This window comes from Pelobates fuscus, chromosome 10, assembly GCF_036172605.1.
Source record: "Pelobates fuscus isolate aPelFus1 chromosome 10, aPelFus1.pri, whole genome shotgun sequence".
Lineage (NCBI taxonomy): Eukaryota > Metazoa > Chordata > Amphibia > Anura > Pelobatidae > Pelobates > Pelobates fuscus.
Window position 1 is genome coordinate 51,407,898 of NC_086326.1, and position 20,675 is coordinate 51,428,572.

General features: G+C 35.7%; 1 protein-coding gene across 3 annotated transcripts in view; it reads right to left on the bottom strand.

Moving 5' to 3' along the window:
• DOCK1 (dedicator of cytokinesis 1) overlaps positions 1–20,675 on the bottom strand; it is a 369,359-nt gene that overhangs the window by 15,049 nt on the left and 333,635 nt on the right. For all 3 annotated transcript variants that reach the window (XM_063434591.1, XM_063434590.1, XM_063434592.1), the window contains exons 40-48: positions 19,564–19,668; positions 15,868–16,009; positions 14,994–15,075; positions 9,934–10,018; positions 8,203–8,289; positions 7,450–7,626; positions 6,159–6,242; positions 4,690–4,827; positions 1,526–1,671 (exon numbers count right to left, since the gene is read on the bottom strand). In XM_063434591.1, coding sequence (XP_063290661.1) covers positions 1,526–1,671; positions 4,690–4,827; positions 6,159–6,242; positions 7,450–7,626; positions 8,203–8,289; positions 9,934–10,018; positions 14,994–15,075; positions 15,868–16,009; positions 19,564–19,668 — 1,046 coding nt within the window. The remainder of the gene's footprint in view (positions 1–1,525; positions 1,672–4,689; positions 4,828–6,158; positions 6,243–7,449; positions 7,627–8,202; positions 8,290–9,933; positions 10,019–14,993; positions 15,076–15,867; positions 16,010–19,563; positions 19,669–20,675) is intronic.

A 20,675-nucleotide genomic window follows, 5' to 3' on the forward strand; every position in this document is an offset into this window, starting at 1 on the left:
GTGAGTATGTGGTTTGGGTTTACACTATGTAGCCTTGGAAAATGTCAATTATTGTATAAATTTTAAGCAGTTGATAATGAGATGTACAACAGAGGACATAGCTGTGACCATTGACCACATGCATTATTTTAAATAACAGCTGGATAGTGCAGCAGTAACATCACTGTGTTAGAGCTGGGAGACCCAGGTTTAAGTCCTATTCTGGCCATCTAAACAGTGTGTCCTTGGGAAAGACATCTAGGCACCTAACAATATATATCCATTGAGAAACGCGTCTGGAGAGGATCTGATTCCCACTGCTACCAGCCAGCATCTAGACCGTGCAGAGGACCGTTACTTGAATCTAAAACAGCAATACCACGCTGCTGTCTCGGGACGCCGAGAGACTCATCTAAGGTCTGAACTGAATATGGCTTACATGTTAACTGTGATAGACGAAGACACAGACTGTCTATTATAAATTACATTTTTTTATACGTTTAAACCTTTTATGAGGAAAATCTTAATACACTGAATTTATAATCAGTTAATCTTGAAGTTTTGAATAAGGAGGATATATTTTAAGATGCAATACTTAGACAATGTGCCATTTCTGGTCAAATAATATACTGGGGGAATATATATGGCACAATATTTTGTTATGGATAATATGGTAAAATGTGGAGGCAGTAAAGTGCTAGATAATTCTAATGCAAATTTGTTTTGATTTTTTTTATGTCGATTTAATATAAATAAATATAAAATAACCATGAATCCGGTATTCTGTGTTTTTACACAAATTGCTTCGCAGTGGAATGGGTTAATTATCATGAGAGGAATCTAATGCTTATGATAAATATAAATGAAAATAAGAAATTCTCCAAGAAATCAATTCTTAGTGGTGCATCAACATTTCTCTAGAAGATGAGTAAAATAATAAATGTCGTGACAGAGTCCTTCAATCCACAAATACAACCATGAAAACCATGGTTCTTAATGGAACAGGAATTAATATGAAAGTTAAGGATGTGCATAAATCATGATAGTTTCTGCTTAACAGAAGATTGTAAATACTCAAGAATGTCAAATCTATCAACATTAACTCTATAAATTATTTAGATTGAAATTTCAGGCTCATTTCTTGTGTTGCAATATTTGCATATAGTACTCATGCATACGTAAAGCATGAAAAGGCATATTTGTTCCAGGAATTCATAATGAGAATGACAGCACTGCAATTTACTTCTGGCATTGGTAGGTAATAATTTTAAAACATACTTAATCTGAAACATTAAAACAGTACAGTTTAATACAAACAGAAAGGACGTGCTATTTAATGTATGCAAATCTTTTGATACATATTCTAGTGACAAATAGCACAGGTGCTAGGGCAAATATAATGGGTAGGTTATGTCCCTTTAAAAGGTTTATGCTTGTGGAAAACTGAATGTGTACAACATTCCAAAGTCATCTACTGCATAAACCAAGAATCAATCACACAATGGAAGGAGATCCAACAAAATTAAACAGTTGTAAAACTACATACCCATCAGATCCTGGTCGTGAAGGTGTGCTATCAGAAGATATAGAGGACACGGACACTGCTGACAAAGGTCTTGATGATGATGGCATTGTAAATGATCTGACCATAGATCTAGGTCGGTTTCCACGTCTTTCATCCAAGGATGAGGACTACAGGGTAGAATATTAAATTTACTAACATTTTATTGGCTTGTTCTTCTCAAAACAAACAATCTATAGAAATGTGCAAATGCAAATGTGTATTACATGGATGTGATAAATTTACCAGGTAAAATGCAACCCTTTCCAAAACTGCATCCTTATATTACATATTATGATTAGAAAAAAAACATATATAATTATAAAATTACTTCTTTATACATGCCAGTTGAAAATATAAATAGATGTGAAAGAATATATATTATACCTTACAAATTAATATCATTTATAATAAATAAAAGCAGTTTTCAAACGCTAACAAGGATTTATTATTTTGTATTTTACTTACTCCAGAAAGAAGGAAAAAAAATATAAACAGAATACTTATGAGAAATAATTTATATTTAAACTAAGGTTGCAGTATGAAGTATTTAGAATCTGAACATTTTCAGATGCCTCCGGAGCAGTCTCATTTTTTTGACTGAATGAAACAAAATTAAATATATTCAGCTGCTCAACTATGCATACATTTTGTACTCTGTCGACTGCTGATTAATTTATACAGTGTAAGTAGACAGTCGTGGTAACACTCCATCATCTTTGTCAGCCCTTAGAATAGGGATTAGAAAGACATTATCAAAATAGCATCTGACATGTTTAAGCATAGTGCTGGTGGGCTATCAATGTTTCATATTAAAACTGATGTAAGGTATCTAATAATGTCAACATCCCTAATCTTAATTGAGACACTAAGACTTCTGGTGATTGTAACACATTGAATGGTCAATAGAGCCATGTTTGCATGTTTATAGAAGATTCTACATTTAAAGGGACAGTCTGGGAGAAAATGCTTAAATCCTGGACTGTTTGTATTCCTTGAGGACTAGTATGGGGACCATTATACTACAAGATCTACGGAAACTAAACTAGGAAAATGTGGACCACTATTCTACAAGAACTACAGAGAAAAAATTGCCAAGCATGTCTATGTCAAGTCTTGAGTCACAATCTTAGCATGCAGTTCTAGAAGAACAGACATGTAACTCCTTAATCTAAATGTATCTATTTGTATTACTATTGAAGAAGAGACTTATTTTCAGACAGGATGGGAGATATTCCACAATACTCTACATCAGTAACATTTTTTTTAATTAATTGGAGAGGGGGCATCAAAAAATGTCAGAATTTAGTTTTAAGGTACTTTTGTTTTTCTGATGGGTAGCCATTTGAAATCATATTAAAATATTCACGCTAGTTAAACAGTCATCATGCAGAGCCAAACAAACATCAGCTCAATAACATGATCCAGAGCTTCCACACCATCACAATTTAATGCACTGCGTTTGCAATGTCACGTGACACAGTATAATGCAATACATTTGTAAAATGAGTTATTTGTAAAACATGCTCATTCTTACTCAAAGAAAAGAATGAGATAAAGATGCACATGCAATTATTGTTTGGGTTAGATAAAAAAAAATCACATCAAGCAGAAGTCTAATGGCTTATTATATCAATCTATCATGCTCAGTGTCTTACAGGCTTCTACTTTACTGGTTTCAGTATGGATGATTCCTTTGAGACTGCAGAAATAAGCTGATTAATTTATAATAATGCATGATAGCTACCTTTCAAGGCAAACTGTCCAACAATCACTGAGTTGCATATAATACAAAGCACAGGAGACATTGCAGATTGCTGCTTAAAGGGAAATCTATGTGCTGTTCTCAAACCAGACTGATTTCACTGCGTAGCTAACAGTTCCGTTTGACTTTCCCCTAAACAACAGCCTGTGGCATAAGGCCCACGTATAGATCTTAACAACAAAATGGGTCAGCGCTAAATAACAGAAGTAAAATAAGGCAGCAACCCTAAGAAGGGAATCCCTCTCAACCCTTCAGAATAACATACAGAAAAGAAAACAGATGGAGAAGGGCTGCGCCACAGAAAAAAGTACTAAAATATTGTCCCAATAAAAATAAGATATACAGAATAAAATAGTCTCTAAGTAGATAAATGAATAAGTCCAGCTGTGGTTTCTTGATTCTTTTATACTTGGGGGTGTGAAGGGTCTGGGTCTTCTCAGTCTCCGTATGTGGAAAAAGAAAAGACAGAACGACCTGATAGTGCAATATGTCTGGGCTTGACGGACAACACTTAAGAAGTAAAATTATTGCACTCACATGAACAAGAGCTATGACCAGCTCTAGTGAATATCGCATACAGTGGTATAATCCCCACTTATGGGATATCTGTCAATTTTTACATAAACTGAACTCCAAATATCATAAACATTACCAACTCTTTGCAGTGTTAATGGCACTATGAGATTATTGGCACAATGCCTATGCATTTTTAAAATAGCACTCCCCCCCCCCCCCCCCCCCCCCCCCCAAGTTATAAAGGTACTCTGCAGGAGAGAGGACCATGGCTTGTGGTTTTGTATGTCTTACAGTTCCCATCAGATTTAGTAACCTTGACGCATTATGTGTTTGCAGTTGTGAATGCCTCAGAGCTCTGCCAAGTTAAGGAGTGAACAATATTGCCCACAACAACTGCACCCTGTGATGCGGGACACTGATGGGAAGGGTGTAAATGGGGTGGTTCTGTGATGAGGCAGACCCTCCCAGAAAAGGAGTGGGTCCACCTAAAGAATTAACAGATCAGCCTGGCGACGATGCACATTGTCACACAGGCCGGCTTACTAAGTGCCCAAAGGATAGCTACACTTCCTGGGTAGAGTTACCTGGTGTTCCCAAAGGTGGGATACTAGAGAACAAACCCTGGTAAGCAAGACAGGACCCTAAAGTAGGGAATTTACTGCTAACATATGGGCTTTTGGGAGGGTTGGAAAATACACAGTTTATCTACTTGAGGTCTGCACAGGTAACCCTTAGTGAACTCTAAATATTAATGAAGAAAGTATCCAAATAGTATAATTTCTGATGCTAGATTTTCTAATCAGGCACATTTATAAAGACTACTAATGGCATCACTTATTTCAAACAACATATTTTTTGCAATACTTACTAGTGTCCTGACACCATATTGTTTCTCTACTTTTTCTTTCAGCTGCTTAAAGCAAGCCTCCATTCGTTCATGAAAGGGCCTTAATGCCTCCGTTACTTTCTCTCCGTGAATTCGTATTCCTTCAGCCAAGAAGGGAACCTTAAGTGGAACAAGCCGTTAACTAGTTAAAGGATTTAGGGGCTAGTTAACACATATTAAATACCCGCTGGCTTTTCCCCTCATAATTTTCTTTGCCATTGTTTTGGAAATATTATTTAAGGCGAGTATGGGTGTTTCCTTGTTTTTAAATGATCATAAATATTTTGATCTTTGGCAGAATTTCAAATGGAACTGTAAAAAAATATATTTATAAAATAAATAAAATCAGGTTGGTCACAACTCTGCAGATTTTGTAAAATAATATTAATATATATAATATCATACACTGAATGCATACATTAATTTCATTGTACTTTTAAAGCCAAAATACTGTGTATGTTTCTTTAATTGTAGCCGTTTTTAGAGGTAAAAGTACATAAAACCGTGATAAATCACAGTAGGAGAGCATAATTATAAGAGCATTATCCTATTCACTAACTAAGCTGGAAAATAATCGAATCAATCAATAGACCTTTAGAACAAAACATTCCAAGAACTACCATTATTTGCCCTCATTATACAAAGGACTTATAACAGTAGAACATGAAATTACGCCTTTTTGTATTACAGTATTTTTTTCTTCTTATTATTATTTTAATACAACAATTGATTGATTGATTTCTGGACCTTCTATTATGCAAAATCATGACTGACTCACCTCTCAGTTGGCCCTGTTCTGTGAGCTGAGCAAATGAATGTGTAATTGTGCATGTGGCAAAATAGTTCTTGGTGCAGCAAAATTGGACTCTGAATCTTAAAAGCTGCTTACAGTTTCTAAAAGCCAGAAGATAATTATATAACTTGTGTTTTTGTATTGTAAAAGATGTTTGGAGCTGTTAAATTACAGACCCCACTAGAAAAATGCTCTTAGAAGAATTGAAGAAAGATCTGTCATCTGACACTTTAAATATTCCTGCGACTTTGTATACAGTCCCAACTTCGTCTTCTAGTGACAATACATTGTTGTTTTCTGTGTTATATATGTTATTGAAAAGACCAAAAGTGTTTTGCGGACAATTCAAGCTTTCTTTGCACGGCAATGCATGGGTAAATTAAATGTTCATTGTTCCAGGCATTTACATTTTGACACTTGGAACGTGCAAATCAAGTTGCAAAAGACAGTGGGTTAACTACACATTTCCCATCTAAATTTATCAGATGATAATGTCAAACTGGAATATGAGTTCCCACTTTGCCTCTATAGGGCATGTAAATGCCAGAAAATTCCATATGCCACAATAATGACAGGGTGTCAGAAGAGAGGGCAGACTCAAGAGGTTTTTTTTTTTGTTAACCCTTCATTCTGAGTAATGTGATCTAAAAGACTTTACCTGCCATGCAATCAGGTCCTTTACTTTTTCAATCTTATCGTGATCTTCTGGGTGTTCATGCATGTACTTTTCTGTAAAGAATGCCTTGGCAATAACAGATACAATATTGTTACATTTTGATTTTTCGATCACACCAAAGAAGCATTAAAATCAGGAATGTACAAGGATTTTTTTAGGGGTGGGTGTTGCATGCAGTACTACTCTCCTAGCTCTGTACTGCAGCCAAGCAGGGCTGCGGCTGAGGGTTTTTATGTTCCTCTACCCTGTCTTTTAGTGCAACTGAGCACATGCTGTGCATGCTAAGCTGCACTTCCACTGACAGATTAAGCAGAGGACCATGCCTCGATATCACTCACACATTGTACAACATTGGAGGGAAAGACACACCAGAGAAAGTGGGAGATCAAGAAAGGTGTAGCTGTGAACAGACAGAGAATGGGCACAAATGGGAGTGGACATAGGTGGTCAAAGATAAAGTGGGAAAAACAATTGGGTGACAGAAGGGGGGAGGGAGAAACAAATTATGTTTTAGATCCCATAGCCTCCTTGCACCATAACCCCATTAATAAGCCATGATGGCTATGGGTGCTTGGAGTGGCAAGGAGGAGGGGGGATGCCGACAGACAAATCTGATAGCCAAATACCCTTGATATACCTCTGGAAAGATGTTACATATTCTTCATTTAAATTCAAAATGACTTAAAACCTCTCTCATTACCAAGTTTTAAAAATTCCTGACAGATTTTTATTTTTTACACAAATTAATATATACTCTAAACATGCTACCTTAAATGTAATTGTAATTAACATATGAAAATATGACCCTTTTCTGCATATTAATACTATATAGCCATGTTGGTACTACATGACCTTTTTTAGCCATCATCGATGAGAACATTACTGATTAAGAACCTTATAAAGTTGGAGACGCAAAGTGATCACCTTCAACCACTACAATGCTTCTAGGTACGCATATAGTATATTTAAATATACTCCACAGGTCAGTATGTTTAACAACTAAATGGACTATGGAGTATATTTGGATATATAAGGAATGTTAATAAACAAATGTCAGGCTAGAGTACTCTGATATATATATATTTTTAAAGGTATTTATTTTTCCTTGTTTTCAGATTAAAACAATATATTGCAATTATCAACTTTAGAAAGCTTATTTCAAACCTGTAAAAATGTGGCAAGCTATCCCCCAAAATATATCAACCCTGTTAAAATATAAAATTACTAGTTACATTTTTTTTTTTAAAGTAGAACTATGCAATGCAAGACATACTTTCTCATAATTTGCAAATCCTCCCATCACGGCTGGATCCACAATGCCATTTAGAAGCAAGGAGAGAGGATTGATGGGCATATTGGGATCATTCATATGTTGTTGGACCATATTATTTATCTTCTCATTTGTTAATTGCATGGTTTCGATTGCATTTTCCAGTGGGCTTATTTCAACCTACAAAACATTAATACATAATCAAAACATCAACAAATCAGTTTTTCCTGCACTTCACATAATGAAAGAGTTGCTATATAAACAGACTGGATAAAATCAAATACCATACATTTAAATCATAAGTGTGGATTTATGCAATACGGAATCTCTCACTTGCCAAGTTAACATGTTCAAATATTATTTCATATAGCCACAATGTGTAACCTTTTAAGTATTAGAGTACGCTTCGACCACGAGAAATGTATTTGCGACAAAAATCTATTATATAAAGTAGGAAGTGTTAAGTACAGTGTATAATTGCTTTCTCAGCACATGTAAGAGATACATTTAAAAAAAAACAAAAAAAAGATATATGTAAAAGCAAATGTAAAATATATATATATATATATATATATAAAAAACTAAAATAAATCAAGCCAATATAATATGTATGCTTTGATTTTTTATATTGTGCCAATGTAAATAATCTTCAAAAAATAAGGAAAATTAAATTATATAAATATATACACACACACGCAATCATACATAATGCACATGAATTTTTTTTATTAAAGTTAACAATAGTTTTCGTCTTACCGTAGACATCGATTTAACTTCAAACCATCTCAAAATTCCAGGTAATTTGTAGGTTATTGAAAATGTTGTCCTCTCGATCCACATATTCTGTGAAGAAAATTGAATGATGTTACAAGCATTTAAATGTGTTACCATTCTTTCATTTTTAAAGCTTTTACTATACTAAGCTGTACTTTAAAACTATGTCAGAAATAAATAGTAATTGTGAACAATTCAATGCACCACACCATAGTTAGAAAGTTGATTTATTTTGTTATTTTAATGAAGCCACAAATACACAGAGGGCTGCAGAAAACATTTAATTCAGAAGGAGATGTACCAGGGTCACAACGACCATGACTGTGATCAGCTCCTGGAATTCTGCTGTTGGAGGTGGCCTTGCCTGCATTTGCCAGCAGGGAAATTAAAAGACCTCTCTGACTGGCCCTGTGCTCACTGTCATGACAGCAAGAGTGTGTGGTCTGTACCTTTTGGCATGTGCGGTTCTCAATGAGCACCACCTTGTGACGACCCTGGCAATTCTAAATGAAGCTGCCAAGACTATGAGTCCTTAACAGAGCACTACACAGAGAAGGGGCACCTCATTGTGATCTGCATCCACTTAGGTGCAGACACGGTATCTATCCACCAGACCATTAGGAATCCAATTATATTGGATATCCACCTGGCTTCCAGGGATTATAACGCCCTCCTGACTATAAGTTAGCGGGTGGGGGGCATATTTTTAATGATTAAATAACCAACCCACAGTCATATGCACCTCTCCGCCAACCCACAGACACACACAGAATATGCTTGCACACAACATATACAGGCTCGCCGCACACCCAGCTTATGCCCACTTATACAGCCTCCCCCTAAACACGCAACACTACAAAAGCAGCCTTCACACACATGCAGATCCCTCACACTCAACATATAGCACATGCAAACCGGTGGAACGACAATGGGACAGTAAGGATAAAAATAATAAGGGGGAAGAGACAGTGAATTGGAAGAACAGTGACATGCATTGTGATATAGTTAGAAAGACACGGGTAAAAATAGACTGGGAGAAAAAAGTTAAGATATTCAGGGGGAATCTAGTTTGGTGAAAAGGAGACTAAAGGGAGATACATGAAGGGGTGGTAAAAATCCTTGTACCAGTCCTTGTGTGGCTATAGAATTAAATTGCACAGAGGATTACAAAGGCGGTTGCATGAGGATTCTCGGATCCCCAGGGCCAGATGAGTTCTAGTTATGCCCTAACTGAATTTATGAAATCTAAAAAAGTGTCTTGGAGTAGTTTTAAACAAAAATAACATTTTAACAGCAAACCATTAATTCCTATCCAGCAATAATGAGACATGTCAGCGTTATCACAGTTAGCAGAGAGTAATAGAGGTAGTCTAAAAACAAACCTAGGGATAGAATGAAGTTATGGGCAATGTTCACCTTTTTACAATGTGTCTGCAATATTGTTGAAAAACAAAAGAGTCAGGTTGATCCGATAGCTTAGGGCAGAGACACATTATAAAATGTTGAGGCTCTTTTCACTTTAATTATGGTCTAATTCTTTATCCCTAGAAGCTGCAAATTTTGTTCTATCAGCCGCCACACAGGTTCCTTTTGCAAACAAGTAATCCCTATAACTTTATTAATCACACATGTTAATCCTAAAGCTTTCTACTTGGTATTTAAAATGTGTAAATGGTAAAAATCAATCCTCAAAGATAATCCCCACAAACTTACAGCAAATTCATTGTCTGGATCTTTTTCTCCTTTTCGGAATGGTCTGGAGTATTGGAACCGAACAACTTCATTTATTCTGTAGAAACTGTAGAAATAAATAAAATGTTTTAGAAAAAGAATCCAGAAACTGATTAGTAGAGTTTGTGTAAAGTAGATCAATCACTCTTTAACATTGTTCGATATTTAAAATTTGTATAACTGTTTTAATGTTTTAATTATTAAACATCAAAATGTGGTTACAACTTTATGATATATGAGGAGCCCCACATTTAAAGGTAAGTATTTCAAGATTTAACAAACTTATGAACAGTTTATTATCTGTAATATTCTGGACAGGTCATGCTGGGATATGGGACTTGTCAGCATTTCAGCTCTGGAGTACCCTTGTGAGTGGGATCAGCCTCTCATACACAAGCTAAAAGTTCTATAAGACATGAGCGGAGACTAACCGAAGCTCATATATCTAAAATTTGGCGTAAAAGTAAAGTGGTGTACTAGTGGGAAGAGACAAAGAGGGCAGACTAGTGAGGCAATTCTTGTCACTGGCTCTGCCCAAAAAGACTGGTCAACCTGGCGTAAATGGACACCAAGCTGCCTGCCAATCATGTAGACGAGACCATGCAGGGAGCAATGTTTCCGTTCTCTCTGCAGGGTCCTAATGCTCTCAGCACAGTAGTTGCACGTCGATTGGTGCGCTCATGGTATGCTTGTTGAGAAAAAAATGGGACACCAAGGAACAAAGTCGGAATGTTGGGACTGTCTCAGCGAAATTGTGATGGTTGGGTGGGCTTGGAAGAGCAAGGTACTGAATTTTTCACCCATTCTCAGTGGTGTAATAAATTCTGTTTCTGGGGGGAAAGGAACCTTATATCAAATTCAGACAAAATTTAAGTATTTTACATCCACCTTTCCGAATCTCAGAGACACATATGACCGTTTGACATGGAATGTAGTTCTTTCATGATATAACTCACTGGTTTCACTTATATTTTCAGAGGTTGGGAGCAGCACCCTGGGGACTCCAGGTAAGTAGTTAAACCATTCAAAAATAGTTTGATTCCTAACCATGGGGTATGCCAGTGTGAGCTGTAATGGTTATGGTGCTTGGAGCGTTGCTTCAACACTTGCTGTGTTGCATTATTTGTCTTAAATATCTTCCACATCAACATAGTAATATGGAAATAAAACAAACAATTGAAATAAAGAAAGTAAAATGAAGTAGCATTAGAAAACAATAGGGGAAATTTAGCAAACTGTTTGGAAAGTGTCAGTGAAATTCCAGCATTATTTTGTTCATATTTATTATCTATTAAAATTAAAGGGTTCTGAAAGTGATGGCTTTCTTCACAGTAACTTCCGTCAGTTTTTGATGAAATTTCCATTTCAGAAGACAGCCAGATTTAGAGTGGTGGAAAAAAGAAAAGTGAAGAGAAAAAAAAAAAAAAAATATATATATATATATATATATATATATATATATATATATAAAAATACACGCTTCTGTTAGAAAAAGAGGCAGAAAGATTGATAAATCCATATTATTGGTAACGGAATGGTACTAAAAAAGATTTAAAGAAGATTGGATAAATTGTGCCAAAAATGAGATGTCAAAGTGTTGGCTACACGTTGATAAATGCCACCACCCCCCAAAAAAACCCAACAAAAACATCCACAAGATTCATTTTAGAATACAATAACCATGAATGTATTATTCATGACACCATTCATATAACAATTTCTCTACAAACTGTAGAAAGCATGCTGGCCCGGGTTTACAAAATATAATACTATATGGATATTTTTTTCTTGGGGGGGTGAACAGGGTACTTTCTACAAATCTCCACAGCAAAAACCTAGCACCAAAATAACTGTTAGAATTATGGGACCAATCTCATTAGTGCAAAATATGTTCTCACCATACAAATATTAACATGGCACCTGGCACATAACATTCTGCCAATTCTAAAGTACAGAACATCCAGAACTGTTATTTTAAATAACCCCAAAAAATAAAATACTTTGCTTTGCTGAGCCCAGTTTGACAAACTGAAATGAGTCACCATGACAGAAATAACTTGTCTCCCAATACACAATTTAAACTAGACGATGTGTAAAAAAAGAATTTATTGTTGAATAATTCTGTCAATTTTTTTCAGCTCTTCATCGTAGTTTCTGAATTATGATTTTTTTATTCTTGTGTTTTCCCAGAAAATGCAGATTTGAGGGACAAGTTTTAATTTGGCCTCAAGCCAAGTGCACAGGCTGCTGCTGCTAACATCACAAATCATACATTGTTGTATAATTTTCTAAATGTATATTATATATGCAGAACCAATAGAAAAATTAGGACAGCTTAGCACAGAATAATCAACTCATCATTCCTACAGGGAGTGAAACTCGTGTTCCATATGTTCTGTCTCACTGCTGCTGTGAAAACACAAAAATACTCATGACTTATTTCTACTTAAAATGTAATCTTGTTGTCTGGACCAGTTTAAAGAGACACTCTGGGCACCAATACTACTTGTGAACCCCCTTTTTTATTCTTCACATAGGGATATTAACCCCTTCCCGACCACGGACATGTCAGGCATGTCCGACAAAAAAACGTAGACGTACCTGATACGTTCGCTGCAAATTTGAGCGCTGGAAGCGATCATGATCACTTCCAGCTGCTCTATGGGTATTGCACGATGCCTCAAAGTCAAGGTATCGTACACAATCCCCCCCCCACTGCCTGGCACCCGAGTGATCGCTCACTTCCAGGTTGCTCCATGTGGCACCTAGCAGTATAGAGCAGAGCATCAGAAGCCATTAGGCAGGCTTCCGATGCTGTGCCTATACTGAGTGGCTCAAGGGGTTGAGGCACTCCGTTAAAAAAAAATAAAAAATAACCTCTACCCTCCCTCTCCCTCCCTATGTACTTACCGATTGCCGCCATTCCCCTGACGGCTATCAGTCTTCTTCTGAGGGGGGACTGGCTCAGCCCAGACAGTCCCCCCTCTACAACCCCACTAGAACCCCCAGGGGCCATATGATCACTCTAAAAGAGTGGTCACATGGCTGCAATAGGTGTCCATAGTGCTGACAGCAAGGGGACTGCCTGAACAGACAGGCAGTCCCGCTGGTGAAAAAAGTTGTGTGTGTGTGTATTTTATATATATATATATATATATCTATATATATATATATAGATATATATATATATATATATAAATAAAACATAAAATATTGATTAAAAATAAATAAAAAAACTGTAAAAATAATTTTTAAAGAATTAAAAGACTTGAGAAAGGGAGGTTCTCCCAAAAGCGTGTCATTAAAAAATTCTGTTAGTCCAATAAAAAAGGTATTACAAGATACAAATTTTATCTGTTTTTTACATCTACATCACTGGACTAATATGTCTACAATCTCTACGTGAAGTGTATATGTACGTATATGTATGTAAAATGGTTGCATGAAGAGAGTCAAAATACCCCAAGTTTAATACCTTAGGTTGTCGTCTTTTAAAAAATATATACATGTGAAGGGTTATTCAGGGATTCCTGACATATATCAGTGTTACAATGTAACTTGCGTTAATTTTGAGGGGGGGGGGGGTGGGAATGGTTTGGAAATAGCTACGGTCTACTTGTACTTATTGCCCTATAACTTTCCATAAAAAGATAAGAACATGTTAACATTAAATATTTATAAACTCAGGATAAAATTTAGAAACTATTTAGCATGGGTGTAATTTTGCGGTTGTAGATGCATAATACATTTTGGGACTCAAAGTGTGAAAAAGTGTGTTTGTTTTTTACATTTTTAATCATATTTTATAAAAAATTTTTATAGTAAATCATATGATAAGATGAAAATAATGGTATCTTTAGAAAGACCATTTAATGGCGGGAAAAACGGTATATACTATGTGTGGGTCCAGTAAATGAGTAAGAGGAAAATTACAGCTAAACATAAACACCGCAGAAATGTAAAAAGAGCCCTGGTCCTTAACGGTAAGAAAATAGAAAAAAAAAAAAACAGGTCTGGTCAGTAAGGGGTTAAACAGGGCCAAGAACATTCAGGGTTCCTGAGCACCAGTCTAAACCCGGTCAGGACAAGATCCGAAAATCGGGACTGCCCTTGCCGAAATCAGAATGATTGGGAGGCATGATAATGTACATGGTATTAGCCAAATGATACATTCCCCAGCTGGAAAATTAGCTCAGTGGCACATCCATTGAATTAGAATTGAAAAATACCTTAGTATTGCAGTATATGCAGTATGATCTGCTGTGCTGCTACAGTGAACAATTTATTGTATATTCGGTTGCCTAGTGTCTGATATTAATTCCTATCAATGGAACCAAACTAAAGTTACTTGGGGAATGGGATCCATTTTAGGGTACCAAACCAAGGGTTAAAAGCAGTTCTTTAGGATAACATTTTACAATCAGTCAGTGGATATTATTATATTCCTCTTTTACTGTGCATCTCAAAAACTGATATATACTTTATATTGTGATAAACAGAAAAACAACAACAGGCAATCAGTTGAATAGGTAATATAAGACTTGTTTTAGGATTAATCTATAACAACTAACTAAAAGCAAGGCAATAGCTTGATTGACACTTCTGGAGACAATTCCCAAATATTTTTAGAATTCTGCCTGCAGTGATCTATTGTCACATCCCACTATACGGGTTTATTCAAAGAGATTTCTTCATTCTACGTGTGCCAAGAAAATACACAAACATAACAGCACGACAGAGTCATTACTGATTTACTGTTATGTAATGTATGTTGTGCATCTGTTGCACTATTTAAAACCGTTTGGGGATTACTGTGGGTGATCAGAATAAGAAATCTTTCAATTTTAGATGACAAGTAAATATATGAGCTTTTTCTCACAAAAGCAGGGACAATTCATTCAAACGACAATAGAGATATTGGCATTGGCATTGTTCTACAAGTAATGAAATTCACTCTGTATTGAAAGAAAAATAATACAATATGGCTCAGCACTCTGTCTAAGCATTGAATACATGAATTCTTGTTTGACTAGATTAGTTACCTTAAAATCTGCTCCGACACCAGCTTATTTCGAAACTTTGGAGGAAGTTCAAGCAGGGGTTTCACTGTGAAACACTGGATGTCTGAATTTAGTGTGTTAAAGGAAGAGTGAAAATACTTATATTTCAAAGCATGCTTCAGTTTTCAGTTTTACATATATGCTACCTGTATATAAAGGAACAAGGAGTCCCTACCTCCGTTCAGCACTACCTAATACAAAGAGTCCAAATGAGTGCCTGGCTGAATTCTACCTAGGACATACAAGGTATATATTGTACTTTTCAAATAGTGAATCTGCATTTAACTCTTTATTTACCTTTTTTTTTTTTAAATATCAAATACCTTCTATTTGTGGTTATGAAATAGTAAAGACATCGTTATCTCAATGCAGTGGGTTCATTGATAAAGGAGACTGAGGAGAAAAAAAAAAAAAAAAAAGAAGAAGTCTCTGCTTAGAATGGGGCATTTTTCTATCTACAGTAAAGCTATGATGAGTTTGTTGTCTGTCATGGGAGATATAACCTACGTATACAGTCTGCAAAATACTTAATCTGTATTGCAGAATTCTCTGAAGGAGCAAAACAGCTGTAACACATTTTGGAAATCACTTTAGTTCTAAGTAAGTGGTTGCAGGGAGACATATAGCCTCTTCGCACCCCAAAATATGAAATGAGAAAACATCATTAAAATGCTTGTCCCTTTAATAAAATGCACCACAGCTAAATATCTTCAGCTATCTAAAACAGGGTTTTGCATGTCTTTTTTTCATGGGGTTTTATGTCTTTTCACGTGTTAGCTGGGGATCTGCATGTTGGTCATCCCTGGTCTATAAAATGGCAGAAGTAAATATTAATTGTTCTTAATTTCAAGGATACACTGCCCAGATGAATTCTTAATATCATCGCCGGGTGGAGATGTTGTCTTCATTTTCTCAGCATTTGGAAACTGAGTTAACAGCCGAGCTTCAAAATCTTCACGACGCTCATATTCCTTCCCTCTGTAAATGAACACTTTGTTCTGAAGAATGGAAAAAATTAAAATATATATATATATATATTATATACACACACATACACACACACACACACTTCTAATTTCAGCACTGTGCATTGAAATAGGGATATTTTATTCAATCATTATATACATACTCGTTGAACAAGTGTGAGTCAAATGTCAAAGTATTAATGTAAAGAGCTTTCGTATGAAGTTTACAGGGTCTTGGTAACTCTTTCTAAGAATACGGACATTCACTTATTGTCTGTTGCTTTTGCTTTGAATTATTTCTCCAGGGGAGGTAGGTTTCTGGACTATTTTTACCTGGAATAGTTAAAGTAGCTCGTTAAAGGGAAAGAATCAACTGAATAGGAAATCAGCCACCTTTAATATTCTCGTATAAATCCCTGCTGGTTACAAGAGTTTTTTTTTTTTTAACCTGAATTAAAATGCGATATCTCCAACTATGGGAGGAATTCTAAAGTCAAAGCTGGGGTTGTTAGAGCCAAGCTTTCTTTAAAGCTGGAAAACCTGGAGACAATGTCATGTGCCAATGCAGTGCAATAGATAGGAAGCAGACAAATAAAAAATATCAAGTATCAACCATTGAGACTGGAACATTATACATTAAACTGCCCCCCCCCCCCCCAAGAATCAGGACAACAGCCCGGAATCAGGACTGCACTGCAAAATAAGGCAATATTCAGTGTTATGTTTTATCTATTTATATAACGTAGTAAGTTATTTAGTAACCTTTATACATCAGTGAATCTATAAACATTTACTGCAAATGAAAAATTTGTACAAAGATTATTGTGGAGGCTGTGTGATTCACACGCCTCGCTTCGTGAACTCCTAGAACAGAGGGACATTAGAATAGGAAACCGTGACACAGGGCTTTGTGACTTGTGGGCTATCCCGTTCCTCCCCGAGAATAGAAGAAGTATGTTGAAAGCTATATAAATAATATTTGCATCCCGTTTTTAAAAGTGATGCAAAATAATACTAGATTGTGTGCATACATTATTACATTATGTGTAAGACATATCTTTGTAATCGTGTCTCCTGACAATCTTTGTACGGCTATTTTATTGGGTATCTAATTCAAGAGAAAAGATTATCAAAGCAATGTTCATCTATTAGAACTCTTAAGCAGTTCTTTTGAAATGTATTAAACATGTACAAATAAGCCACACACATTAGCAAACTATGTTTGGTATGGAAAAAAAAAGCTTGTCTATAGAAAGACCATATTCTCCTGCACCAAATCAAGTTACAGCGTTACAGCTATCTTTAATGATGAAATAAATAGAATTACTTTTAACAGCTGCAGTATACCTCCTTTTATGACAGTTGGAGTTTTCAACCCCCTTTGACATTTAGAACATAGCTGAACTCTCTAACTGTAATGAAACATTTTCACACCCTTACTCACTTTAAACGTCCTTAGGCAATTGACAAACAATTGACAGCATGATCCACTTTACACAAATGATAGTACTGTGTGGAGGTACCCCCACCCTCCCACACACACCACCATAAGCGAATGCTAAATATTACTAATCCTTAATGATGGATTGAACTGATTACTAAAGAAGTAAATGTAGTATTGATATAGCAAGCCCACTGATAAACAACTAGCAATACATAGTAATTACATTCTTATTAGCATTGCATGATAAACTAACCCTTAATTTGTCATACACCTCTTATCTCCCAGGTCTGAAGAACACACTGTAATGCTTGCTGTACGATTTATGCTGTATATCAATAGCCCACTCACATACTGCAGGAGCTTCCCAACCCACACACTAAAACTGTGCGTCGGTGTGTGACCAGCATGTTTAATGATACACAGTAAACTCGTGGCTAATAAAAATAAATAAGTGATGAGAGTAGCCTACATTTCTAAGATGCTCGACACCGTCAGATGATGGCATAAGCGTTTTATTGGGTGAAATCAATTTTATTTCCCTCACTAATGAGTTTTTTGTGTTTTTTTTTTTTTTTTACTCTCTTCTCAAAGCAGTTGTGTGTTTTGTTTGTCTGATCTTTAATTACAGAACATTTAGGTGCCTGGAAGTTAAGAATTGCAATGGTGTAGTAAAGTGTGTCATCTCCAAAGGCACGTAAACAGTTAAATATTTGTAGCTTGATATTAGTGGCAATCCTGGGAGAGAGAAAAAAAAGTGGGTATTATAGTTTTTAATAAGATTGCTAGCAGGCAACTGGGTTCCTACTTTTGCTGACCTACTTTTGTCTTTTAACATATTACATCTTTTGTACACACTATAAAAATTAGGTTTGATGTTGAGTAAGTCATATAAGGTGAATGCATCAAAGATAATGCATAAAAAGTAAATTATTGACAAGCATGCCACAGAGACAATAAACAACATGGGGGAAGCAGAATGGAAGGGGTTTTTTTTTTTTCGCTTTTTTTAAACAAATGTTTTTTTTTTTTTTTATATTATTTAAACAGGCATTCAAGCCTCACAGCTCCCTGGATATTGTGAATTACACAAACAACCTGACTCTTGTGTGTGTGTTCCACAAATCATTTGACAACACACAACAAATATAAACACACACACAAAACACACACAACAGCCATATCAGATCTGTGTTAGTTAATCATCTTAGTGACAATAATGGTATGATGGATATAGAGCACGTTTCCTCACTGTTCTTGCAGACAAAGAGTTAAACAGAGTAAACTGTTTCAATGTTAACTCCTTTAATATAGAGATCAGGTGTAGGACCAAGGACTGGCCAATTACAATATTACAAAGCACAGCATCTTGCTGCTGAAAAGACGTACAGCCAATATGCCAGAGAAAGGATTTTCGATTAGACTTCCAATATTTTTCTGGCTTTTCATTAAACTGATCAAATAGCAGATTGTACAGAAGCAGTGCATTAGTAGATATAATGAGTAATGTAATTAGTTAAAAAATGCTCAATGGCTCTATAATGAAATGTACTCTTTATCCCAATTTAGGAAACAATGCTAAATGGAGACACAGTTTACGAAGACAACGTTTAATATGGCAAAGTATCCATATTAGGTCATGTTACTTTACTAAGAGAGTGGGAGATATAGGGGGCATAAAACATTGCGCTATGAAATATAGCTATGCAGCTTTGTAGAGGTAGCACAATCCTTGTGGAGCCTTGTTAATTAGTTTTTCCATAGTTTGGATTAGTACTTACTTTGTTTTATGCTTATTTATGCAATAAATTATGCCATTTCAAGCATGTATGCTACACATACAGAAGGGGCTGTCTTGTACATTGGCCATAATTTAGCTTAGGTATATTTTATGTCACATTATGAAATCCAGTGGCACCATATGCAAAATTAGGCATTTCCTGGGGGCACTGCTTAGATTCAAGTAGCCAAATAGGGGATCGGGATATATCCTTTCATCTTGCTGTTGTGATAGAGCATGTGGTCAGCACTTCCAGCCTGTCGAGATCATCACACGTCCAGTCACACATACACACTTCCCATAACATATATACTCTGTAGTCCTTTAAGAAAAGAAATAGAATTATAATAATAAACTCATGCTTACCCTTAGAAATGTGGGCAACCCTTGTCCAAAATATCCAACGGCAAAGTAATCAGGTTTGGGTCGAATAACTTTTACGATATTTTCAAAAAATTGTGCTTGCTTTTTCTGAAAAAAACAAACAAAAAAACAACTTTTTTTTTTTTTTTTTTTTTTACAAAACATCAGGACAAAATAGCTAAGACCACACTTTGATATTTTAACCTTCTTATATGCCATTATACATTAAGGCAGGTGTTCTCAACCCAGTCCTCAAGGACCCCCTACCAGTCCAGGATTTAGGCATTACCTGAGTGTGTCTAAGATGTTTAGAAAAAGAAAAACAAAAAACACCTTAGAGTCTAACCTAAATTCTGGACTGGTAGGGGGTCCTTGAGGACTGGTTTGAGAACCCCTGCATTAAGGCATTAAAAAAAGTGCTTAACTGTATTGCATCAACAATTAATCCATACTTTATTTCACATGACATTTTGGTGGAGGCTGACTAATGGGTCACATCCTGAAAAGAACTATTCAATTAATTTGGGTATCTGTTGCCAACAGTTTATTAAATGGTGCCAAAAGACAATTTAGTAGCATATTCATAATGGCTTGGCCAATTATACTCTTCATAATGATTTAGCCCTAATTATTTATTTTTTCTTATGTCGTCAAGTTTCCTTAAAAATTATGTCTGACTATTTTCTCTGGTAGATATAATAAATTAGAATAGGTTAGGGTTTGTATTTACAAAGCTTTGAAGTTTACTGAAAGTGGAACGGTCACTTCTCCACTGAATAAAACATTGACTATTTTCCATAACTTGTGTTAAGCTGTTGCTTATGTGATGCTCAATTTTCTGTTTAACGTTTCAATGTCATTGATTCTAGTGGTCCCTTTTAAGCAGTGTTCCTCTAACCAGTCCTTATGGACCACCAACTGTCTAGGTTTTGTCAGTATCTCCATTTGAATAAAGAAAAAGGGAAATACATAAATCCTGGGCTGTTGGTGGTCTATGAAGACTGGGTTGGGGACCACTGCTTTAAAGCAACTGATCTCACATACAAGTTTAGTCCTAACACAGTCAGTGCACTCATATGTTGGAGGAGGACTAGTACAAAACACAGTTTTTCTTC